Raw genomic sequence first — 26,782 nt, 5'->3', positions numbered from 1 at the left:
CAGGTACCACTTTCAAAACTCAGAAGCAGCTGAAAGAAAATCTGAACAAACAACCGAATAAGCAGTGGAAGAAATCACAAAGTAAGGAACAAAATCTCAACTAATATAAAATTACCTCCTCTTTTTGGAGCAGAAGAAAATGTAGACCATTTGACATCGTACCTGGCATAAACCATGGGCAAGCCTGTTTTCCAGGCCTGGGAGGCTCCCAGTGACCTATGTTAAACAAGCCATCATGGAGTTACTTCTTAAAAAAAAAAAGCAAACAAAAACTACACTTTAAAACAAAGGAAATGCAGAAAAGGGTTTAATTGAGTGAAGATTCAAGAGTAGTTGGGGGATTGAAAGAAGAAAAAAATACTTGATAGTGTCCAGGCTAATTTTCAGGTTCAAGGATATATGATGTTAGAGGCAGCTGGCATTAAACAACAGATCTGAAGAGGAGACTAGGCATTAAGAAGCATTTCTGTGGGAACCATGAAATCTCCAGATTTGGGGGATATACTCTACCAAATTAGACGTGGGCCTCAGATCCTGGCCAGAAGCTCATTCTGTAATGGGAGCTCCTGTTATATTTATCATATTTACCCAGCATGAGATCAAGGGAATGGAATACTGCATGTGATAGGCTGCTGTGGGCAAACTGAGGAATATTGAGAGAGACTTGAAGGTATAGAGGGAACAAAGTAAAAGAGAGTGAGAATTGGGAGGTAAAACAAGACACTTGGGATGGTTTTGCTCCAGCGAGCATATGATATCCATCATGATTAAGGGAGTCCTCAGACATCCTTTTGGTCATAAGTTGCATGCTTAGGAACAACAGGAGTCGTCATTTCAGCCAAAGTTCAACCACAGTGTTAATATACCTAGAAGTTTCCTTGCCTATTTTTGCTATGAATTGAGTCAGCAGAAAAAGAAATTCAAAGGATAAATATATAGGAATAGAGTTATTTGTCACTAATTTTCTTCAGCCAGTGCTCAGGATTAATTGGATGTCCTGTTCCTGAACACTCTTAATTTGAGGTATTTAGATCCTCTTACACCCACACTAGGAAAAAAAGGTACTTGATGTATCTCGGTGTCTCCAAATCAATAATTCTAGGACTTTATGACTTCAAGGGTCTGTTGGAGGTAAGTAGATTAGGTCTGTCTAAATAGCATATTTTTACATTGACCACGTTTAGGAGTGTTCAAATTTCCTAGTCCATTATTTATTTTAGGAATTATGACTTAAATGTGCATGTTGCCATATGTTCAGAGTATATCCTTAACTGTAGAGCTAAAATTTTTCCTATTAGTCAACTTTTTGTGTCTGTATTCTTAATGACCTTTTGTTTAATTCCAACAGCATCTACAAATCCAAAAGCTGCTCTCAAGTCTAAGATAGTTGCGGAATTTCGAGTAAGTTACAGAATTTGTTTAATACAGCAAAGTATTATTCACCCCTTTTGTATTATAGTTTCCTGTATAGTCCAATAAGATTTATTTGTATTCAGTTACACCTGTCATGTTTTAAACATGCGGGAACTGTTCTAAAGGAACCCAGATTGGGATTAGATTGCTTGGCGTTTTATCTGTTCCCCTAATGGTAGAAATAACCTTCTTCCAGTATATCTATTATCAGCTGAGTTCTGTATTCAATTTATTCCAGCAAGAGAGTTTATTTTCCTGTGAAACTCTTTCTAAATTAGAATTTGCTTACAGAAGGCTATGTTTATGTAATTAAAATTTAAAGAGGCTTTATAAGTGGACCTTTGTCTGTTTTAGTCTTAACTCTGTATCCATAAATTAGCTTTGTATAATTAAGGAAAAGGACCTTTTAAAGTCTATAACTAAACATGATTTTGACATGAGAATTGATCATTAATATCTGTGACTGTGAGAAAAAGTGAAAAGTTTTTTCCTCCCAGGGTTTTGTTAAACTTTAGGGTTTTGTTTTTGTTTTTGTTTTGTTTTGTTTTGTTTTATAAAACAGGGAGAGATAGAATGAGAATAATTGAATGATCTTGTAAATGAAATATGACTCTGGTCTGTGTTTAGTCTCAGGCCCTAATTGAAGAGCTGTTGCTATACAAGCGCTCAGAAGATCAGATAGAACTGAAGGAAAAGCAGTTGTCAACTATGAGGGTGGATGTGTGCAGCACAGAAACTCTCAAATGCTTAAAAGGTAATGCTTACATCCTTTTAGAATAAGTCAGATTTTCTTTCCATATCTGTCATTTTTCCGGTAATCATACTGGTTTACCTCATAAGGAGAGCCTTGAGTAGAAAACAGTTGTGGCACCTCTGGTTTCCCAGGTAGTTGTTTCATGCATATAAATTTCATAAGTAAATTCTGTCTTTCTCATTTCTAGTACTTTCTTGGTGTATTGGGTTATATATAGACAGTTGTTATTTCACATGTGTGGTTACTTGGTATGGGTATGCTCTTCAATGAAGTTACTCTGATGCCTCATAAAATCTAGTTAGACCATCTCTTTTCCTTGCATTGTAAATTGTAAATCATACTAATAATTTATTATAAGGTAAGCCTCATGAAGGCAGAAATTATATTGATTTGTTCATTGCTATACGCTGGCACCTAGAGCTATACTTGGCACATAATAGATATTTGATGAATATTTTTGAAATAATAAGTAAATGACTACTAGCTTTTAATTTTGGCACCAATTTTATTCCTGTACCATACTTTAAATTTAACAGACCAGGCACAGTGCCTATAATCTCAACTCTTTGGGAAGCCAGGGCAGGAGGATTGCTTGAGACCAGGAGTTTGAGACTAGCCTGGGCAACATAATGAGACCCTGCCTCTACAAAAAAATTAAAAAATTAATGTACTTGGTGGCACACACCTGTAGTCCTAGTTGCTCGGGAGGCTGAGGCAAGCAGATTGTTTGACCCCAGGAGGTCAAGGCTATAGTGAACTACGATCATGCCACTGCACTCCGGCCTGGGTGACAGAAGAGACCGTCTCTAAAGAAAACATTTTTTTAAACAAATAATTAATTTAACATATATTATCTAATTCAATCCTCATAACAGAAAACGTGCTAAAAATCTCTATTTTATCACATGAGAAATCTGAGGTCTTGTAAGGAGATTAGTAGCTTTCCCAAGTTACACAACTGGTAGGAGGCAAAGCCAAAATTTATACTCACATCCAAAGCCATTTTCTGCCAGTCACTGGGAAAGAAGTAGATGTACTGAATTATCACGAATCTTTTTCAGATAGGAAAGAATAACTTTTATTGTGTGCATACAGAGGTCACTTTATTTTTACTTTTCTGAACGTTACTTTTCTTGTTTAAGAGATAACATCTTACTGCCTTCTGTAATGCAAAAGTTATGGTATAAGTGAATAGAATTGAGCTTCATTCTGTTATTCCTAAGTAAGTAGCAGTGTAGAATCCAATTTGTGAAGAAAATAAGTAATCACCAAACTCTTTTAGTTGAACTTTCTTTTCTTTACCTTAGTTACAAGTGCCTTCACTCTGGCAGGTTCACATGAGTCTGTTTTGTAAAGAATTTTAATAATCTGTTTTGTGATTTTGTAATTTGGAGAAGCTTCTTTAAGATAAAATTGTTAGGCCGCGTGCGGTGGCTCATGCCTGTAATCCCAGCACTTTGGGAGGCCGAGGCAGGCAGATCACGAGGTCAGGAGATCGAGACCATTCTGGCTTACACAGTGAAACCCTGTCTCCACTAAAAATACAAAAAATTAGCCGGGCATGGTGGCGGGCACCTGTAGTCCCAGCTACAGGCTGAGGCAGGAGAATGGCGTGAACCTGGGAGGCGGAGCTTGCAGTGAGCCGAGACTGCGCCACTACACTCTAGCCTAGGTGACGGAGCGAGACTCCGTCTCAAAAAAAAAAAAAAAAAAGATAAAACTATGAAACTAAGAGTATTGCACAGTAAGGCAGCAAGAGTATGTTCACAAAGAGGGGTTTTCTTCAAAAGTCAAAAGACTACATTTTTTTTTTTTGTTTAATCCTGAAACGAATACTTCCCATGTCATTTTAGATAAAACAGGTGGGAAGAAGTTCTCCAAAGAATTTGAAGAGGCAAGCTCCAAGCTGGAAGAATTTGTGAATGGATTAGATAAGCAGGTGAAAAATGGACCCTCATTAACAGAAGCACTGGAAAATGCTGGAATTTTCTATGAAGCACAATACAAAGAAGTAAAAGTGGTGGCCAATGTAAGTAATAATTAAAGCTGTCTTATACTGAATGCTTGTTATTATGTTTCAGAGATTATTAACATGCATTATCTAACTGTTAGGATAAGCATTTTTTATCTCATCATAGATGAATAAATTACTTTTGGGATAGATGTTGTAATCCCAGCACTTTGGGAGGCTGAGGCAGGAGGATTGCTTGAGCCCAGGACTTTGAGACCAGCCTGGGCAACATAGTGAAACCCTGTGTCTAGCAAAAAAGTACAGAAATTATCTGGGTGTGATCTCAGGCTGCAGTGAGCTGTGATCATGTCACTGGACCCCAGCCTGGCCAACAAGAGTGAGACCCATCTCAAAAAAAAAAAAAGAAGAAGAAGAAGAAGAAGAAGAAATGATGAGGATTAGTAACCTTGTATAAGGTAATATAGCTAGTGAGTGGTGGTGGTAGAATAAGACACCTGGGTCTTTTTTTTTTTTTTTTTTTGAAACAGAGTTTCACTCTTGTTGCCCAGGCTGGAGTGCAGTGGTGTGATCTCAGCCCACCTCAACCTCTGCTTCCCGGGTTCAAGCAGTTCTCCTGCCTTAGCCCTGCTGAGTAGCTGGGATTACAGGCATGCACCACCGTGCCCGGCTAATTTTGTATTTTTAGTAGAGATGGGGTTTCTCCATGTTGGTCAGGCTGGCTTCAAACTCCCGACCTCAGGTGATCCTCCTGCCTCAGTCCCACAAAGTGCTGGGATTACAGGCATGAGCCACCGCACCTGGCCCAAGTTTTGTATTTTTAGTAGAGATGGGGTTTCTGCATATTGGTCAGACTGGTCTTGAACTCCTGCCCACTTCGGCCTCCCAAAGTGCTAGGATTACAGGTGTGAGCCACCGTGCCTGGCCTTACTTTTTTTCTTAATCAGAAAACTGGACGGAAGCATCCTGTTACCAAATTTCATGTAAATTCACTGAATTAAGGAACTTTTTTTTTTTTGAGACGGAGTTTCGCTTTTATTGCCTAGGCTGCAGTGCAATGGTGCGATCTCAGCTCACTTCAACCTCTGCCTCCCGGGTTCATGTGATTCTCCTGCCTCAGCCTTCCGAATAGCTGGGATTATAGGCATGTGCTACCACACCTAATTAATTTCATATTTTTAGTAGAGACAGGGTCTCCTGCCTTAGCCCTGCTGAGCCCAGCCTCCCAAATAGCTGGGATTACAGGCATGCACCACCATGCCCGGCTAATTTTGTATTTTTAGTAGAGATGGGGTTTCTCCATGTTGGTCAGGCTGGTCTCAAACTCCTGACCTCAGGTCATCCGCCTGCCTCAGCTTCCCAAAGTGCTGGGATTACAGGCGTGAGCCACCGCGCCCAGCCAGGGAACTTCTTTTTATTCCCCCAGAAAAGGGAGAGAGAGAATAAGTGGGCATGTGTCTAATGACCTCTGAAAGAAACTGTTTCATAATGAATTTTCTTTTTAAGTTTTAATCACTGTGTATGGTCACAAAAGTATATGGTACTGTAGGTCCCACCAATCCTACTTCCTAGAAGCAATCCCTTTTAACGCATTTTGCTATTTTTTTTTCTGGCATTTGCTTCCATACATGTAAATGATTTGCCTATATTGTTCTTTCTTGATTTATCCTATTTTAGAAATAGCTGTTAACTTCCTGATACGACAGATGTGGATTTAGCTTATACTCACCCACCTTTCTCCTTCTCCCAATTTTGTTGTATGACTGTTTTAAATCTGTTATCTATAAATTAAAGGACTGTATTTACTATTTTTTGACCATTAACCCTAGACTCCCTACTTCGTAAAATTTGGTTAGTAGCATCCCTATTTGCTCCCATTAGTTTTCATCTATCTACCCTTCAATTTTCCAGCTTCAATCAACCATATTTACTTTTTTTTTTGAGATGGAGTCTCGCTCTGTCACCCAGGCTGGAGTGCAGTGGCACTCTCTTGGCCTCACTGCAACCTCCACCTCCTGGGTTCAAGTGATTCTCCTGCCTCAGCCTCCCGAGCAGCTGGAATTACAGGCGCATGCCATCATGCCTGGCTAATTTTTGGTTTTTTAGTAGAGACAGGGTTTCACTGTGTTTGACAGGCTCGTCTCGAACTCCTGGCCTGAAGTGATCCACCCGCCTCGGCCTCTCAAAGGGACAGGACCATAGGCATCAGCCAGTGTGCCCAGCCAACTATATTTACTTCTGTATTGTCAAAGTTGGTAATATTTACATTCTATTCTGTAATCATACTTAATTCTTCTTTGCTACTCTAAAGATTCGAAAACAGTGTTTTTAAAAGCTTACATTATAACCCTGTAAACATTGTTCATTGCAAGGTTTTGTGGTAACTATAGTCGTACTAGAAGTTTTGGTTTTTTCCTAGAATTTTGTTTTCTCTTTGTTTGCCCTTGCATAGCCTTTTTAAATTCTCTGTCACACCAACTATTCTGAATTCCCTTTTCCCCTGGGACCTCCCTACCTGAATTTTCATTCCCTGTCCCCAGTTTAGGTTATTCTCTAAGTCTCAGGCTGAAATAGCTCTTAACTGTTGTCCTGAGTTGAGTCCTCTATTTTCCAGATTTCATGTCTTTTTTTCTTAGTTTCTTTCATTGTACTGGAGCATTCTCAACTAATTTCCCAAAAAAAGTGTTTGTGAGAGAGAAATTTTGTCTGTCCTTATGTTTAGAAACGTCTTAGGCTGGGCACAGTGGCTCGTGCTTGTAATTCCAACACTTTGGGAAGCTGAGGTAGGAAGATCACTTGAGGCCAGGAGTTCAAGATTAGTCTGGGCAACATAGTGAGACCCTTCTGTACGTTAAAAGAAGAGAGAAAAGGAAAAATAAATTAAAATGTCTTAGATCATTTATTTTCTACCCCCACGCAACCCTGAATTGACTAATGGATAAGCAGGTTGATTTTCAGCTTTTAGGACAGGTATACGTTTAATACAGTAAATTTTCTTCTAAGTTGCATCTCATGAGTTTTTATATTTAAGTATATCTTTTGCAAACAGCATATAATTGGATCTTGTTTTAGTTTTATTTATTTATTTATTTTTTATCTAGTCTGAAAATCTTTGACTTTGCGGTGTTTAGTATACTTATTGATATGCTTGGGTTTAAGTCTACCATCTTTCTATTTGTCCTGTGTGTCCTTTCCTTTGTTACTCCTTTTCTGCTTTTTTTTATTAATCAAATAATTTTTAAATTCTGTTTTATCTCCTGTTTTTGCTTGCATGTACTCTCTCTTCCTTTCTCCTTCCCTTTTCCTCCTTCCTTTCCTCTCCCTCCCTCCTTCTTTCTCCCTCCTTCCATCTCCCAGATTTCACCTTTTTATAAGGATACCAGTCAGATTAGATTAGGGCCCATCCTGATAACCTCACTTAACTTGATTACCTCTATAGAAATCCTGTCTTCAGATAATTCTGGGGTTCTAGGGGTGAGGACTTCAACATATGAGTCAAGGAGTGCAGAGAGAGAATTCACCCATAACATGGCTTCATGTTTTTTATACATTTTCAAAAATTCTCAGCTGTTGATCTCAGTTATTGTTTCTGTTTCATCTTCCTCCTCTCCTCTTGGAACTCAGATTAGTATGTATATTAGATCTCGTTGTGTTCCAAATGCCTTTTTTTTAGTCGTTTCTGAATTTTCCATCTTTTATTTCTCTCTCTGCTTCCTTCTAGATATTCTACTAACTAGTCTTGTAATTCATTAATATTTTATTCTGTTAGGCTGGGCACGGTGATTCACGCCTGTAATCCCACCACTTTGGGAGGCCGAGGCAGGCGGATCACGAGGTCAGGAGATCGAGACCATCCTGGCTAACACGGTGAAACCCTGTCTCTACTAAAAAATACAAAAAAATTAGCCGGGCGTGGTGGCGGGTTCCTGTAGTCCCAGCTACTCGGGAGGCTGAGGCAGGAGAATGGCGTGAACCCAGGAGGCAGAGCTTGCAGTGAGCCAAGATTGCACCACTGCACTCCAGCCTGGGAGACAGAGTGGGAGTCTGTCTCAAAAAAAAAAAAAATATATATATATATATATATAGTTTCTGTTGATTCTTATCTATGGTTAAACCCATCTATTGTTAGTTGGTTTACTTTTTGGTTCTAGAATTGCCACTTCAATTTAGAGACGAGTCTCACTGTGTCACCCAGGCTAGAGTGCAGTGGCACGATCTCAGCTCACTGCAACCCCCGCCTCCTGGGTTCAAGCGATTCTCCTGCCTCAGCCTCCCAAGTAGGTGGAACTACAGGCGCTCGCCACCACGCCGGCCAATTTTTGTATTTTTAGTAGAGACGGGGTTTTGCCGTATTGGCCAGACTGGTCTCAAACTCCTGACCTCAGGTGATCCACCTGCCTCAGCCTCTTAAAGTGCTGGGATTACAGGCATGAGCCACTGTGCCCCTCCAGTTGTAGTTATATAATCAGGAAATTAATTGATACTTTGACACACTTATAATCTAATCCTCAGAACCTATTCAAATTGGCCAGTTTTTATAGGAAAAATGCTATCCAGAATCACAAGTTGCATTCGGTTGTCATCTCTTTATTTTCCTTTGATCTGAAACAGTTTCTTAGCTTTCTCCTTGATTTTCATGACCTAAATGTGTTTGAAGATTACAAGTCAAATATTTTGTATAATGTTTCCCAGTCTGAGTTTATTTGATATTTCTTTGTGATCAGATTGAGATTATGCATCTTTAGAAGGAATATCACTAAAGTGATTCTGTGTTCTTCATGTTTCGTCTCGTCAGATGGCATACAAGTTTGGTTTATCTCACTACTGGGAATGTTCCCCTTGATATTCTGATTAATGTGGCATCTTCCAGGTTTGTCCATTATAAAGTTTTCCCGTGGTAATTGTTATGGGTTAAATTATGCATCCCAAAAAGATGTGTTGAAGCCCTAACCTCCAGTACATGTGCATGTGACCTTATTTGGAAATAGAGTCTTTGCTGATATAATCAAGTTAAAATGAGTTCACTGGGGTGGGCGTTAATCATCCAATATAACTGGTGTCCATATAAGAAGAGGGAAACTGGCTGGTACAGTGGCTCACACCTGTAATCCCAGCACTTTGGGAGGCTGAGGCAGACAGATCCCTTGAGGTCAGGAGTTCAAGATGAACCTGGCCAATATGGTAAAACTGTGTCTATACTAAAAATAGTAAAAATTAGGCAGGCATGGTGGCAGGCACCTGTAATCCCAGCTACTTGGGAGTCTGAGGCAGGAGAATCGCCTGAACCCAGGAGGCAGAGGTTGCAGTGAGCCGAGATCACACCATTGCACTCCAACCTGGGCAAGACAGCAAGACTCTGTCTCCAAAAAAAAAAAAAAAAAAAAAAAAGAGAGAGAAACTGGCAAACTGGAGAGAAGCACAGGGACATCATGTGACAACATAGACAGATATTGGAGCGATGTAGCTACAAGCCAAGAACATCAAGGATTGATGGGCACCACCAGAAACCAGGAAATGGCAGGGAAGAATTCTGCCCAGTGTCAGAGAGAGCGCAGCCTGCTGACATCTTAATTTTGAACCACTAGCCTTCAGAGACAATAAATTTCTATTGTTTTAAGCCACTCATTTTGTAGTACTTAATTAACCACTACCCTAAGAAACTAATATACCAATTAATGAGTGTTTATGAGGAAGTATTTTGAAACTATGTAAATATCTTGTTCCTTACCAGACTTTCGATGTATTCATTTATTTATATGAATGGGCTTGAATCCTATTTACTCACTGTTTTAATTCATTACTACTAATATTTATGTTGATGCTCAGATTGACAAAGATTTGGTCAATGTGAGCTCCTTTCTGTGTTCTTTTGACATATCGTTGGTTTTTTTTTTTTTTTTTTTTTTGGTTTGTTTTTGTTTTTGTTTTTTGTAAGACAAACTTTCGCTCTTGTTCCTCAGGCTAGAGTGCAGTGGCACAGTCTAGGCTCACTGCAACCTCTGCCTCCCAGGTTTAAGCAATTCTCCTACCTCAGCCTCCCAAGTAGCTGGGATTACAGGCGTTTGCCACCATGCCTGGCTAATTTTGTATTTTTAGCAGTGATGGGGTTTCACCATGTTGGCCAGGCTGGTCTTAAACTCCTGACCTCAGGTGATCCACCTGCCTCTACTTCCCAAAGTGCTGAGATTACAGGCATGAGCCACTGTCCCCGCTTTTTTACACTTCTAATTGCTTTTCTAACAGTGTAAAGCCTCGCTCCCTGTCTTCAATATATTTACTTTTTTTTTTTCCCGAGATGGAACCTCGTGCTGTCACCCTGGCTGGAGTGCGGTGGCACAATCTTGGCTCACTGCAACCTCCGCCTCCCAGGTTCAAGCGATTCTCCTGCCTCAGCCTCCTGAGTAGCTGGGACTACAGGCGCATGCCACCATGCCCAGCTAATTTTTGTATTTTTAGTAGAGTCGAGGTTTCACCATATTGGTCAGGCTGGTCTTGAACTCCTGACCTCATGATCTGCCTGCCTTGGCCTCCAAAGTGCTGGGATTACAGGCATGAGCCACTGCGCCTGGCCTCAATATTTTTACTTAATCAGTTGTGGCCAGTCTCCCAGCACTTCCATCTCTCTCTAGCCACCTTTATGGATTTTCTTTTTATCCTGCTTATACTCCAACATCCTTTGCAATTCCTCCCTCCCATGCAGACATTTTTCTCATTTTTGGGTCCATTCTCTCTAAGCCACTGAGTTTTTTCCCTCAGCTCCAGCTAATGGGTTTAGGACTGAATTGTTCACAAAGGAAGGGAAAGAAATTTTTCACTATTTTCATGAGCATATTAATCATAGCTGTTTGGGTTTTGTCATATAGTTGCAATATTGGCTTCACCTGTTATGGGTATGTTCGTGGTGTTTGGTGTTTTTGTTTTGTTTTGTTTTGTTTAGTGCCCAGAGATAGTTGCTAATGTAGTGTCTGCATTTTCTTTTTAGCTATTTAGACCTATCTCTTAGCATGTCTGCTAATTTTTTATTGAATGCTGAACATTAAAAGATTATGGAGTCTCTGGATGATTTTTCTCCCTCCAGAGACAGTTCACCCTTCTTTTGCTAGGCAGATATTGGGGCTGATCATATTAATTAAATCTGAAACCTAACTGACTTGAGGCTGAATTGCAGTTTGAGCAAGCCCTGCTTCCGGAATGTAGATTTTTCCCACAGAGAGCCTGGAATGACCACTAAGCCCCCTTCTCCATGGCATGATTTAAACTCTCTAGTCCTTGTTTCCTCATCACCATGAGACCACTGCTTTTTCAAAGGTTTTCTGCTTGGCTTCTTCCCTCTCAAGCAGCTCAGAATTCAGCAGATATCTTGAAGGAAAAATTGTTGAGCCAGTTCTCTCTTTCATCGTTCATCAGAATCTTGGCCTTTCAGGTCTCTAATTTTTGCCTGCATGACTGTTAAAAACTCTGCTTTTTTCTCTTTGTTTAATAGTGGCCCTCTCTTGTCCTTTTTCCCTTAATTCTCAGCTTCTTGCCTGGCTCCCCAGAATCAGCAGAACCCTAAGAGAAAATAATGTCAGCATAGGTCTCCATGCTTTCCCTCTGATGGTATTTGCCACTTAGTTTTTGGTAGCCTTAGCACTCTCCAGTACATTCAAACAAGTGTGTCTGTGTATCTGGCTTTTCTACTTGTTCTTCATGAGAGCATTAGTCTACTATAAGCTACTCAGTTATATCAAAACCAAAAAGCTAGATTCTAATGTGTTCGTATCTTTTTAAAAATAATGCTTCTTGGCGGGGCACAGTGGCTCCCAGATGTAATCCCAGCACTTTGGGAGGCTGGGGCAGGCAGATCACCTGAGGTCAGGAGTTCAAGATCAACCTAGCCAACATGGTGAAATCTTGTCTCTACAAAAAATACAAAAATTAGCCAGGAGTCGTGGTGTATGCCTGTAGTCCCAGCTACTTGGAGGACTGAGGTAGGAGGATCACTTGAACCCGGGAGGCAGAGGTTGCAGTGAGCTATGATCGTGCCACTACACTCCAGCCTGTGTGATAGAGCGAGACCTTGTCTGAAGTAAAATAAAATAAAATAAAGGTTCTTGAATTTATAAAACAAAATAACAATCTAATGGTCATCGACTCTCAAAAAATGAAAAATTCAAAAAAGAACTTTAAAACATTAGCAATTAAGACCATCAGGACATCTATACGAATTAAGTCAAGTGGTCAGTATTAACATCAACAGTGGAAAGTCATATTGATTGTATGTGCCCTTGATACGGTGTGATCACAGTAGCAATTTACCTCTGTGGCCTTCCGCCGAAAAACTTACTACCCCAGTCTAGCCATGAGAAAAGTATCAGTCAAATCTCATTTGACAATCTACAAAATACCTGACCAGTACTGTTGAAAACTGTCAAGATCATCAAAACCAATGAAAGTCCAGGCCGGGCACGGTGGCTCATGCCTGTAATCCCAGCACTTTGGGAAGCCGAGGCGGGCAGATCACGAGGTCAGCAGTTCAATACCAGCCTGGCCAACATGGTGAAAGTCTCTACTAAAAATACAAAAATTAGCCAGGCGTGGGGGCGCGCGCCTGTAATCCCAGCTACTCAGGAGGCTGAGGCAGGGGAATCGCTTGAACCCGGGAGGCAGAGGTTGCAGTGAGTCAAGACCGTGCCACTGCGCTCCAGCCTGGGTGACAGAGTGAGACTCTATCTCAAAAAAAAAAAAGAAAATCCAGCAGAGTGTCACAAACAAGAGGAGTCTAAGGAGAAAGGAGACATGACTACTAAATGTTCTGTGGTATCTTAGATGGGATCCTAGGTTAGAAAAGGACATTAGGTAAAAAAAAAAAAAAAAAAAAACCTGAGGAAATCTAAAGTATGGACTTTTCATAATTATCAATATTGGTTCATTAATGTGACAAATGTATCATACTAACATTAGATGTTAATAATAGGGAAAATTGGATATAGGGTATATGGGAACTATCTTTGCAATGATTTTCTAACACCTAAAACTTCTTTTACAATAAACTGTACTTTTGTTTTGAGATACGGTCTCGCTTTGTCACCCAAGCTGGAGTGCAGTGGTGTGATCACTGCTCACTGCAGCCCTGACCTCCTGGGCTCACGCAGTCCTCCCACCTCAGCCGCCTGAGTAGCTGGCACTACAGGCAGCTGGGACTACAGGCTCATGCTACCATGCACAGCTAGTTTTTTAAATTTTTTTGTAGAGACAGGATCTCACTATGTTGCCCAGGCTGGTCTTGAAATCCTGGCTTCAAGTGATCCTCCTTGCCTCAGCCTCCCAAAGTGCTGAGATTACAGACATGAACCACCAGACCCAGCCCCTGTTTTTTAAAACAATAGCCTTTGACCTCCCAGGCTTTGTTTTATTTTTGGATTTTATTATTATTGTTATTAGTAGTAGTAGTAGTAGTATTTTGTCTGTCTCATTTCTTGCTGTATCTCCAGTACCTAGAAGATACATTTAGGTTTTCAATAAATATTGGTTGGTTGGATAGATAAACAGGAGCAAGGGAATAGAAAATACAGATAACTACTAGGTTTCTAACTCAGGCAACTGTGTGGACGGTAATATTCACTTAGGGAGTATAAAAAGCAGAAACTAGAAACTCCTGCATGCTTGACAGATGATATATTATCTTGTTTTGTGCCAGCAATGTACCTGGTTAATAATAATCAGAAAATCTAATCAGAGTCAAAATGGGTGGCCAGAGATGGTGGTGTATGCCTGCAATCCTAGCATTTTGGGAGGCTGAGGTGGGAGGATCACTTGAGCCCTGGAGTTCAAGACTAGCCAGGATAACATAGCAGGACCTCATCTCTCATTTAAGAAAATAAAATTTTATTTAAAAAAAAGGCGGGGGGCGGCCGAGCACGGTGGCTTAAGCCTATAATCCCAGCACTTTGGGAGGCTGAGGTGTGTGGATCACTTGAGGCCAGGAGTTCGAGACCAGCCTGGCCAACATGGTGAAACCCCATCTCTACTAAAAATACAAAAATTAGCCAGGCATGGTGATGTGTTCCTGTGGATCCAGCTACTTGGAAGGATTACTTCAGCCCAGGGGGCGGAGGTTGCAGTGAACCGAGATCATGCCACTACACTCTAGCCTGGGTGACAAAGTGAGACTAACTTTTTGGTCTTTTTCCAAGGAGTAAACTCCTTTTTTCTCTTTTAGGCATATAAAACCTTTGCTAACCGAGTAAACAATTTAAAGAAGAAGTTGGATCAATTGAAGTCAACCCTTCCAGATCCTGAAGAATCACCAGTTCCTTCCCCAAGCATGGATGCTCCCTCCCCGACTGGTTCTGAGTCTCCTTTTCAGGGAATGGGAGGTGAGGAATCCCGGTCACCAACCATGGAGAGTGAGAAATCTGCCACACCTGAACCCGTGACAGATAATCGTGATGTGGAAGACATGGAACTCTCAGATGTGGAAGATGATGGGTCAAAAATCATTGGTATGTCCTTATGTGATTAATAGACAACTTATTCCTTATCCGTTTTGCCTTCCCAGCAATGAATACGTCACAGGCAGGTATTAAAAGATACTTCATTTCTTAAAAGATAGACCACCAAGGTAGCATTATAATCTCTAGAGCAGTTGTTGAGGATTTGATATTTCAAATGTGTTAAGAATCATTGCTCGTTATCTGCATTGTTAAAATGGTAGCTACTAGGCCATGGGCGGTGGCTCATGCCTGTAATCCCAGCACTTTGGGAGGCCGAGGCAGGTGGATCACCTGAGGTCAGGAGTTCAAGACCACCCTAGCCAACATGGTGTAACCCTGTCTCTCCTAAAAATACAAAAATTATCCAGGTGTGGTGGTAGGGTACCTGTAATTCCAGCTACAAGGGAGGCTGAGGCAAGAGAATCGCTTGAACCTGAGAGGCAGAGGTTGCAGTGAGCTGAAATCATGCCATTGCACTCCAGGCAGGTGACAGAGCGAGACTCTGTCTTGGGGAGATGGTGTGGGGAAAGTAGCTACTAGCTACCTGTGGCTAAGCATTTGAAATGAAGATTGTCCAACTTGAGACATGCTGTAAATATAAAATACACATTGAGGCCGGGTATAATGGCTCATGCCTGTAATCTCAGCACTTTGTGAGGGTGAGGCGGGCAGATTGCTTGAGTCCAGGAGTTTGAGACCAGCCTGGGCAACATAGCGAAACCCCGTCTCTACAAAAAATATAAAAATTAGTCAAGCGTGGTGGCATGTGTCTGTAGTCCCAGCTGCTGGAAAGGTTGAGGCAGGAGAATCACTTGAGCCTGGGAGGCAGAGGTTGCAGTGAGCCAAGATCATGTCACTGCACTTAGCCTGGATGACAGAGAGAGACCCTGTCTCCAAAAAAAAAAAAAAAAAAAACACCAGACACATTGGAGTCCAGAAACTAGGCCGAGCACAGTGGCAAAAACTTAATACTCTCCCAAAGAGTTAAAATATCTCTCTTTTTTTTTTTTTTTTTTTTTTTGAGATGGAGTTTCGCTCTTGTTGCCCAGGCTGGAGTGCAGTGGTGCGATCTCTGGCTCACTGCAACCTCCGCCTCCTGGGTTCAAGCAATTCTCCTGCCTCAGCCTCCTGAGCACCTGGGATTACAGGCATGTGCCACCACACCAGGCTAATTTTGTATTTTTAGTAGAGATGGGGTTTCTCCATGTTGGTCGGGGTGGTCTTGAACTCCCAACCTCAGGTGATCCTCCTGCCTCAGCCTCCCAAAGTGCTGGGATTACAAGCATGAGCCACCGTGCCTGGCTTAAAATATCTCATTAATAATTTTTATATTTATAACACTGAAATGAAAATATTTGGGATATATTAGGATGGATAAAATAGATTTTTTAATTACATGTTTCTTTTTATTTGTTTGTTTTTAAGAGAGAGAGAGTCTCCCTCTGTTACCCAGGCTAGAGTGCAGTTGCACAATCTCAGTTCACTGCAACCTCCATCTCCTGGGTTCAAACGATTCTCCTGCCACAGCCTCCCGAGTAGCTAGGACTGATTTTAGGTGCATACCACCACACCTGGCTATTTTTTGTATGTTTAGTAGAGATGGATTTTCTCCATGTTGGGCAGGCTGGTCTCAAACTCCTGACCTAAAGTGATCCGCCCGCCTCAGCTTCTCAAAGTGCTGGGAGGTGGACTTGAGCCACCATGCCTGGCCCTGGTTCTTTTTTTTTAAATTTGGCTGCTGGAAAATTTAAACTTACATATGTGGCATACGTGACTTAAATTGTATTCATGTTAAATAGCACTGTTTTGGGATGAGGGGTCGCTTATACTGGAATTCCTTATTCTCTGTCACTTTTGACCATCAAGAATTCCAAAGTCAGTTTGTTAATCACACTTTCAGAAACAACCTGAATTGGTGAATTGTTTATCTTATATCCCCAGCCTTTATAAATCTTATTAGATAATTTGACTCCTGTTGAATTTAATGCATTATTGATATAGCCTTTAAAACATTAAAAAGAATTATTCAAGGTGATCAAGAGTTAAAACGTTGTAGTTTCAAATTAGTTAGTGCCTGATTGCACCCCCCAATAGGGCAGTTTCAGGAAGCCAGAGGAAAATACAGTGAACACTATAGAGGTTCTGTTTCTAAGAACAGAAGTTCTTGGAAAGTTCTCAGGTTAATGGAAAAGAAAAAAACAGGACCATTTATGACAAATGTCATTTCCAAAAGACAGAACACAAATATGTACCAAATAACAACATGCTTCTTCAGCTTACAAATTTAATACACAAATACTAAGAAAATGCAAAGGAATCATTGAAAAGTAAGATACAAGATAAATCCTGGAAATTGCTTTTTTTGTTGTTTTTTGTTTTCTTTTTTGAGATGGGAGTCTCGCTTTGTTGCCCAGGCTGGAGTGCAGTGGTGCAATCTCGGCTCGTTGCAACCTCTGGCTCCTGGGTTCAAGTGATTCTTGTGTCGCAGCCTCTGTAGTAGCTGGGATTATAGATGCCTGCCACCACAACCAGCTAATTTGTTGTATTTTCTACGGAGGCAGGGTTTCACCATGTTGACCAGGCTGGTCTCGAAATCCTGACCTCGTGTGAGCCATTGTCCCCAGCTGGAAATTGCTTTTAAGCAGATTTTTTTTTTTTTTTTTTTTTTTTTTTGAGACGGAGTCTCGCTCTGTCACCCAGGCTGGAGTGCAGTGACCAGATCTCAGCTCACTGCAAGCTCCGCCTCCCGGGTTCACGCCATTCTCCTGCCTCAGCCTCCCGAGTAGCTGGGACTACAGGCGCCCGCCACCGTGCCCGGCTAGTTTTTTGTATTTTTAGTAGAGACGGGGTTTCACCGTGTTAGCCAGGATGGTCTCGATCTCCTGACCTCGTGATCCGCCCATCTCGGCCTCCCAAAGTGCTGGGATTACAGGCTTGAGCCACCGCGCCCGGCCTTAAGCAGATATTAAAGGTGGGAATTATCATAAATTACAAAGAGTATGACTTTTTCAGAAAAGCATGAAGTGAGTCGTTGTTTTCTCTAAAGTAGTGCCTTTTCCCCCAAATCCGGAAATATTAGGACATGTTATTTCATATAGGAAGCAAAGTCTGGAAAGTAATAGGATGTAATATCTCTTTTCTTTGTTGAAACAGTCGAGGACAGGAAGGAAAAACCTGCAGAGAAGTCAGCTGTATCCACTTCTGTACCTACAAAGCCAACAGAAAATATCTCAAAGGCCTCTTCATGTACCCCAGTGCCTGTGACCGTGACAGCAACTCCACCTCTTCCAAAGCCTGTGAATACTTCTCTTTCCCCTTCCCCAGCATTGGCTTTGCCAAACCTGGCTAATGTGGATCTGGCAAAGATCAGTTCCATCCTTAGCAGTTTGACGTCAGTCATGAAAAATACTGGTAAGTAAGCCCAGTAAAGAGGATAAAAAATTAGTTTCCATCTTTTTAAATTGAATCATAATCTGTTCTGGGGAGGGGTTGTTGTTGTTGTTGCTGTTGTTGTTGTTTAGACAGAGTCTCACTCTGTCTCCCAGGCAGGAGGACAGTGGTGCAATCTTGGCTCACTGCAACCTCTGCCTCCTGGGTTTAAGTGATTCTCCTGCCTCAGCCTCCCAAGTAGCTGGGATTACAGGCACCTGCCACCACACCCGGCTAATTTTTGTATTTTCAATAGAGACAGGGTTTCACCAAGTTGGCCAGGCTGGTCTTGAACTCCTGACCTCAGGTGATACGCCCACCCTTGGCCTCCCAAAGTGCTGGGATTACAGGCATGAGTCACAGTGCCCGGTTTGTCATTGATTTTTTTTTTAGTTAATTAATTTTTTTTTTCTTTTTTTTTTTTTTGAGATAGAGTTTCAGTCGTGTTACCCAGGCTGGAGTGCAATGGTGCAAACTCGGCTCACTGCAGCCTCCATCTCCCAGGTTCAAGCAATTCTGCCTCAGCCTCCCAAATAGCTAGGACAACAGGCATGTGCCACCATGCCCGGCTAATTTTGTATTTTTGGTAGAAATGGGATTTCACCATGTTAGCCAGACTGGTCTCGAACTCCTGACCTCAGGTGATCCACCCATCTTGGCCTCTCAAAGTGCTGGGATTAGAGGCGTGAGCTAGCGCACCCAGCTAAATTAGTCGTTAAATTAAAAAATAAAACAATCCAATAATGGGTCATTATAGAAAAATTAGAAAATAAGCAAAGAGAATGAAGTAAATATCTAGGCCAGGTGTGGTGGCTCATGCCTGTAATCCCAGCACTTTGGGACACTGAGATGGTAATCACCTAAGGCCAGGAGCTCGAGACCATCCTTGGCAATATAGTGAGACCCTATCTCTAAATAAAAAAATGAAAAATGAAAAAAAAAATTTAATAAATATCTATAATCCTGTTACCCCAAAGGAACCACTTGTGTTTACCCTTAAAAGTATATGTGTATATGAATATTTTGGAGAATTAAATATTTGTAACAATTTTTTAAAAAGTAATTTAAGTATGTTGCATATACTGTTTCAAAACTAGCTATTTAAAAGTTAATTACATATTTTGACTGTTTTTATGAATCATTAAATATTTATCTACATCATTTTTAATAGCTGCATAGCATTTGGTAACTTATCTAATCCTTTATTATTAGGCACTTAGTATGTTTCTAGTTTTTTACTGTTATGAAGAATACTGTAGGGCCAGGTGTGGTGGCTCATGCCTGCAATCCCACCACTTTAGGAGGTGGAGGCGGGTGGATCACTTGAGGCCAGGAGTTCAAGACCAACCTGGACAACATGGCGAAACCCCATCTCTACTAAAAAAACAAAAATTAGACCAGGCGTGGTGGTTCACGCCTGTAATCCCAGCACTTTGGGAGGCCAAAGCAGGCGGATCACCTGAAGTCAGGAGTTCGAGACCAGTCTGGCCAACTTGGTAAAACCCTGTCTACTAAAAATACAAAATTTAGCCAGGCATGGTGGCATGCGCTTGTAATCCCAGCTACCTGGGAGGCTGAGGCAGGACAATCGCTTGAACCTGGGAGGTGGAGGTTGCAGTGAGCCAAGATCACACCACTGCACTTCAGCCTGGGCGACTGAGCAAGACTGCGTCTCAAAAAAAAAGAAAAAATTAGCCAGCTGTGGTGGCACGTACCTGTAATCCCAGCTACTCAGAAGGCTGAGGCATGAGTATCATTTGAACCCAGAAGGCAGAGGTTGCAGTGAGCCAGGATCGAGCCACTGCATTCCACCCTGGGCGACAGAGCAAGACTCTGTCTCAAAAAAAAAAAAAAAGAATACTGTAAATGATAAAATTTTTATGAATAACCCTTTGAAAGAGCTAAGTATATAAAACTTTTTAATGTAATTTTATTAATTATTTTTATTTATTTATTTATTTATATTTTATTTTTTATTTTTTTTGAGAAAGAGTCTCGCTCTGTGCCCCAGACTGCTGGAGTGCAGTGGCATGATCTCAGCTCACTGCAAGCTCCGCCTCCCGGGTGCACGCCCTTCTCCTGCCTCAGCCTCCAGAGTAGCTGGGACTACAGGTGCCCACCACCACGCCCAGCTAATTTTTTGTATTTTTAGTAGAGACGAGGTTTCACTGTGTTAGCCAGGATGGTCTTGATTTCCTGACCTCATGATCCGCCCGCCTCAGCCTCCCACAGTGCTGGGATTACAGGCGTGAGCCACCATGCCCGGCCGTTTATTTATTTATTTTGAAACAAGGTTTCACTCCATCACCCAGGCTGGAGTGCAGTGGTGCAATCATGGCTCACTGTAACCTCGAACTTACGGGTTCAAGTGATCCTCTCACCTGAGCCTTTGAGTAGCTGAGACCACAGGTGTACGCCACCACATCTGGCTAAGTTTTGTGGGTTTTTTGATAGAGACAGCATCTTACTACGTTATCCAGGCTGATCTTGAACTCTTGGGCTCAAGCGTTCCTCCCATCTTGGCCTCCTAAAATGTTGGGATTACAATCTTGAGCCACTGCACCCAGCCTGAAATTTTTTAAATAAATTTTGCCAGGCATGGTGGGATACCGTATAGTCCCAGCTACTCGGGAGGCAAAGGCAGGAGGATCATTTGAAGCCAGGAATTCCAGGCTGTGTAGTTCACTGTGACCACACCTGTGAACAGCCACTGCACTCCAGCCTGAGCAACACAGTGAGACCATGTCTCAAAAACTAAATAAAAATAAATAAACTCTTTTAATATATTATGACTAAATTGATATCCAAAAAAGTGCTATTTTATGTGACTAATATATGAAAGTTTCTGTTATTCCTTACCTTCTCCAGTTACTTGCCTTGTGGAGTCTACAAATCCAACCTTAAAAAGTTGTTTAATTTCCATTTCTTCTATGAAAGATGTTAAAAATTTTTTTCCTTTGCTTATCACTTATGTGTCTTTGTGAAATATCTGTTCATATTTTTTATCTTTTTTTAAATATCAAATGTTTTTCTCTTTATATATTTTAGTTCCAGTTAAAGATCAACCCAGTGTTTTAAAATGTAAAAATTTAAAGGAAATTTCTTAAATAATCTCATTTTAAAAGCTGTTTCAAAAGCACATAACTGCCGGGCGCAGTGACTCAAGCCTGTAATCCCAGCACTTTGGGAGGCCGAGGTGGGCAGATCATGAGGTCAGGAGATCGAGACCACCCTGGCTAACACAGTGAAACCCCGTCTCTACTAAAAATACAAAAAACTAGCCGGGCGTGGTGGTGGGCACCTGTAGTCCCAACTGCTCGGGAGGCTGAGGCAGGAGAATGGTGTGAACCCAGGAGGTGGAGCTTGCAGTGAGCCAAGATTACGCCACTGCACTCCAGTCTGGGTGACAGAGGGAGACTCTGTCCCCCCCGCAAAAAAAAAAAAAAAAAAACACATAATTTACCAGTCACATAAAATTATGCAGTGACTGAGTTATACAACTGTAGTGGCTCTCAGTGTCCAGTCAGCCAGCAGTATTTATTGAGCACCTACAGTGCTCTAAGCTGTAGGTGCCATTTGGTGGAGAAAAAAGAAATATTGTCCAGGTGTGGCGGCACATGTCTGTAATTGCCAGCACTTTGGAAAGCCAAGGTGGGAGGATCACTTGAGGTCAAGAGTTCAAGACCACGCTGGGCAACATAGCAAGACCCTGTTTCTATTTTTAAAAAATAAATAAGAAATATTGGGGCTCTCAAAACTATGCAAATCACTTAATACTTGTTTGTTTTTTTGAGACGGAGTCTCACTCTGTCTCAACTCTTGTCTCACCACAACCTCCACCTCCTGGGTTCACCTCCTGCCTCAGCCTTCTGAGTAGCTGGGATTATAGGCGCCTGCCACCACACCCGGCTAATTTTTTATTTTTAGTAGAGATGAGGTTTCCCCATGTTGGTCAGGCTGGTCTCGAACTCCTGACCCCAGGTGATCCGACTGCCTCGGCTTCCCAAAGTGCTGAGATTACAAGTGTGAGCCACCTCGCCCTGCCAATACTTGTTTGTTTTAATGGTGTTCTAAGTAAAAGGAGATAATCTTAATCTTTTCAGATTTTTTTTTTTTTTTTTGTACATGTCATGTTATGATGGACCATTTGTGGATCAACCACAGAATTATTCCTGTTAATTATATCAAACTCATTGAAGTGAGTGGAAAGTGTCGGGAATTGAAGTCATTTTGAATTGCATTTTCTTGAGTTCATCTTTCTGCCACCAGGGGTCAGTCCTGCATCAAGACCTTCTCCAGGAACTCCCACCAGCCCCAGCAATCTCACCAGTGGCCTGAAAACACCTGCACCTGCCACGACAACATCTCACAACTCTCTGGCAAATATCCTCTCCAAGGTGGAGATCACCCCAGAGAGCATTCTGTCTGCACTTTCCAAAACCCAGACACAGTCAGCCCCTGCACTGCAAGGTAACTGACATGTGCCAGAGGGACTCGAATTGTGAATGTTTGTCTCTGGCTTAAATTAATCCTGGATTCCATTTCTGAGGAATCCAGAGCCATAAAATGTATAACACAGTTAATTCATTATTATTTTTATTAATTTTTTTTTAAATTATTTTTTATTTTTGAGATGGAGTTTCACTCTGTTACCCAGCTGGTGTGCAGTGGAGCGATCTCGGCTCACTGCAACCTTCACCTCCTGGTTCAAGTGATTCTCCTACCTCAGCCTCCCTAGCAGCTGGGATTACAGGCCTGCACCACCATGCCTGGCTAATTTTTGTATTTTTAGTAGAGATGGGGTTTCTCCATGTTGGCCACGCTGGTCTCCAACTCCTGACCTCAAGTGATCTACCCACCCCAGCATCCCAAAGTGCTGGGATTATAGGCATGAGCCACCATGCCTGGTGGTCATTCTTTTTTTTGTTTTGTTTTTTGTTTTTTGTTTTTGAGACAGAATTTCACTCTTGTCGCCTGTGCTGGAAAGCAATGGCCCACTCTCAGCTCACTGCAACCTCAGCCTCCCAAGTAGCTAGGATTACAGGCACCCACCACCACACATCTAGCTAATTTTTGTATTTTTAGTAGAGACGGGCTTTCACTATGTTGGGCCAGGCTGGCCTCAAACTCCTGACCTCAGGCAGTCCACCCACCTCAGCCTCCCAAATGCTAGGATTACAGGCGTGAGCCACTGTGCCCATCCTATTCTTTTTATATTTCTCATTTATGAGCTGACATCTGAAGAATTATAAAATGTCAAAGCTGAAAGAGACTAAGTATTATCTAGTCTAATCCCTTACTTTTCAGGTAAAGAAACTAAGGTTCAGTAAGGTGGTAAGACCTGCTTATGGTCACATACCTTTCTATTCAATATGAACTGAGACTGATTATTTCACCTACACCATGACACCCTAGGGGCTGCATTAGTCCCACCTTTTAATACAGGTTTATATATGTTGAGTTTTATTAATTTTAATGTTAACCAAAGCTAAAGACAATAGGAAAGGTCCATCTATTATCAAAAAATTTGGCCAGGCGCGGTCGCTCACACCTGTAATCACAACACTTTGGGAGGCTCCTCGCCTAAGGTCAGCAGTTCAAGACCAGCCTGGCCAACATGGTGAAATGCCATCTCTACTGAAAATATGAAAATTGGCCAGGTGTGGTGACGCACATGTGTAGTGTGCTGAGATCACAGTGAGCCGGGATCACGACACTGCACTCCAGCATGGGTGACAGAGAAAGACTCAGTCTCCCAAAAAAAAAAAAAAATTTTTATGACGCTTCAGGAACATAGTGAAACCCTGTCTCTACAACAGAATTAAACATTAGCGCCAGGCGCAGTGGCTCATGTCTGTAATCCCAGCACTTTGGGAGGCCGAGGTGGGCAGATGACGAGGTCAGGAGATCAAGACCATCCTGGCTAACACAGTGAAACCCTGACTCTACTAAAAATACAAAAAATTAGACAGGTGTGGTTGCGGGCACCTGTAGTCCCAGCTACTTGGGAGGCTGAGGCAGGAGAATAGTGTAAACCCGGGAGGCGGAGGTTGCAGTGAGCAGAGATCATGCCACTGCACTCCAGCCTGGGCGAAAGAACAACTCTGTCTCAAAAAAAATAATAATAATAAGCTGGGCATAGTGGTGCATGCCTGTAGTTCCAGCTACTCAGGGGGCTAAGGCAGGAGGATCACTAGAGTCTTAGATGTAGTATTTTTGTTTTCAACTACCTATAATCTCTCTCATTTGACCCTTTCTATTCAACTGTACTAATTATGTTTTGTGCATGACACTGCCTGTTTCTAAACTTTTTTCATAAATCTTTCCTACTCTCTACTCTCTTACACTCCAGATACCAACAAAACCTTTTTTAAGTACCATAATATAATTACAAAATGAATTACAAATACCAGGACAGTATATTCAGTGTAGTGATTTACTCTGTATCAGTAATCTCAACCAAAGGCCTCCAGGGAGGACACTTGGCAATATCTGGAGACCTTTTTAGTTGTCTCAACTGGGGTAATGGTAGGGCTGCTACTTAGGAGGATGCCTTTAGGAGGACGCTCCTAAATATCCTACAATGTGTGAGACAGCCCCCAACAATAAAGAATTATGTAGCCCAAAGTGTCAGTAGTGCTGAGGTTGAGAAACCCTGCTCTCTATGAAAGGAATGGTATAAAACAGTTTCCTAAACTGTTATATAAGTGGATCATTCAAGCATATTATAGTGAGCTTTGTCTTGAGATACAGAAGAATTTTGTTACACAGAACTAAGTATTAATAATCCACAGCCCCTATCTGTTGGCATCAGCAGTAAAGAACTGATGATGACTGCAGCACATGTTGTACTACTAATATCAGGGACAATTTGAGAGTTTGACATGTTCATGCTTTCTCCCTTTTTATTTATTTATTTATTTGTTTGTTTGTTTTTGAGACAGGGGCTTGCCCTCTTGCCCAGGCTGGAGTGCAGTGGTGTGATCTCGGCTCACTGCAACCTTCCGAAGTGCTGGGATTACAGGTGTGAACCACCGCGCCTGGCCTATGTGGATTTTCTGATGAGACAAAATTTGAACAGAACTCAGTTCCTTATGGAATGTGGAATTCTCTTTGACTTTTAAAAGGATTGTATCTAGCAACTTAAATAGATGTATTTCCTCAAAGACTGTTAACGAAATCCCAGAACTTTGTTCTGATTGTGTCATCCACAGCCCTAGATATTGACGGATTTACAACACAAAAGAGAGAGACTTCAGGCCCAGTGTGGTGGGTCATGCCTGTAATTCCAGCACTTTGGGGAGGGGTGGATCACCTGAGGTCAGGAGTTCAAGACCAGCCTGGCCAACTGGGTAAACCTGTCTTTCCAAAAAAAACAAAATACAAAAAATTAGCTGGGCGTGGTGGCTTGCGCCTATAACCCCAATTACTTGGGAGGCTGAGGCAGGAGAATCGCTTGAACCCGGAAGGCAGAGGTTGCAGTGAGCCGGCCTGGGCAACAAGAGCAAAACTCCATCTCAAAAAAAAAGAGAGACTTCAGTGGGCAAAGGAGCAGAGTATGACTTGTTATGATTAAAGAGAAAACTTTTGGCTGGGCACAGTGGCTCATGCCTGTAATCCTAACACTTTGGGAGGCCAGGATGGGAGAATCACTTGAGGCCATGAGTTTGAGACCAGCCTGGTCAATATAGCAAAACCCCATCTCTATTGTTTTTAAGACTTTTTAAAAATAATTAAAAAAAAAAAAAAAAGATTGGAGAATTGGAGAAAAGTAATATTTAGTGGTGAGAGACAATTTTATCTATTACCAGAAATTTGAGTAGTATATCTATCTTAAAAAGATGTTCTTTTGAAGAAGTTATCCCAAAATATCTGAAAAATATGCTGAAATATCTTCTAAAAATCATATTACATTATCATATATCACATTCTAGTGTTTGAGGACTTCTGGGTTTTGTGAGAACAATGATTACTAAGAATTAAATCAGGCTGGGCATGGTGGCTCATGCCTGTAATCTTAGCACTTTGGGAGGCTGAAGTGGGACAATCACTTGAGCCCAAGATTTTGAGACCAGCCTGGGCAACATAGTGAGACCTTATCTCTACCAATAATAAAAAAGTTAGCTAGGCGTGGTGACACACACCTGTGGTCCCAGCTACTTGGGAGGCTAAGACAGGAAAATCTTTTGAGCCCAAGAGGTTGAGGTTACAGTGAGCTATGATCGCACCACTCTACTCCAGCCTGGGTGACAGAGCAAGAGCCTGTCTCTTAAAAAAAGAAAAAAGAAAAAAAAAGGAAACTATTAGGAGGGATTAATTATGTGGCTAGGGAACTCTTTGGAATGAAACATGGATTTTTTTTTTTTCTTCAGGAGGATCATAACTAAACATTATTTCAGTTTTTTGGGTATTGTTGAATATTAGATAACAATAAAGACCATACAACATTATTTAGAAATGGCTTTAAAATGTTACAAGGGTGGAGGGGACTTGAAATTCTTTAGACCTTAACTCTGTTAGAATATGGGTTAAAATTGAAATTTTGAGGAAACGTTAATTGAAGTATCACATGAAGTATTTTCTTTAATCATATAATTACTAAGGAAAAATTTTAGTGTATTCAGTGACTAAAAGCTATAAATTTGGGTGAAATGTATATTAAAATTTTTTAAATTTATTTTTAAATACAGAGACTCATTTTGTCCCCCAGGCTGGAGTGCAGTGGCACAGTCATAGTTTACT

At 41.4% G+C, this 26,782-nt stretch overlaps 1 protein-coding gene across 10 annotated transcripts in view; it reads left to right on the top strand.

The window, feature by feature from the left end:
- Positions 1-26,782, top strand: part of RPRD2 (regulation of nuclear pre-mRNA domain containing 2) — a 113,525-nt gene that overhangs the window by 79,923 nt on the left and 6,820 nt on the right. For 3 of the 10 annotated variants that reach the window (XM_037998010.2, XM_037998007.2, XM_037998003.2), the window contains exons 4-10: positions 4-81; positions 1,349-1,401; positions 2,041-2,167; positions 4,021-4,196; positions 14,338-14,620; positions 17,765-18,022; positions 22,310-22,510. In XM_037998010.2, the coding sequence (XP_037853938.1) occupies positions 4-81; positions 1,349-1,401; positions 2,041-2,167; positions 4,021-4,196; positions 14,338-14,620; positions 17,765-18,022; positions 22,310-22,510 (1,176 nt within the window). The remainder of the gene's footprint in view (positions 1-3; positions 82-1,348; positions 1,402-2,040; positions 2,168-4,020; positions 4,197-14,337; positions 14,621-17,764; positions 18,023-22,309; positions 22,511-26,782) is intronic. The other 7 variants (XM_037998011.2, XM_037998008.2, XM_037998004.2 and 4 more) reach the window with 3 other exon arrangements.

This window comes from Chlorocebus sabaeus, chromosome 20 (genome assembly GCF_047675955.1).
Source record: "Chlorocebus sabaeus isolate Y175 chromosome 20, mChlSab1.0.hap1, whole genome shotgun sequence".
Classification (NCBI taxonomy): domain Eukaryota; kingdom Metazoa; phylum Chordata; class Mammalia; order Primates; family Cercopithecidae; genus Chlorocebus; species Chlorocebus sabaeus.
Note: the sequence above shows the minus strand (reverse complement) of the source record. Positions and strands in the feature narration are given on the sequence as shown.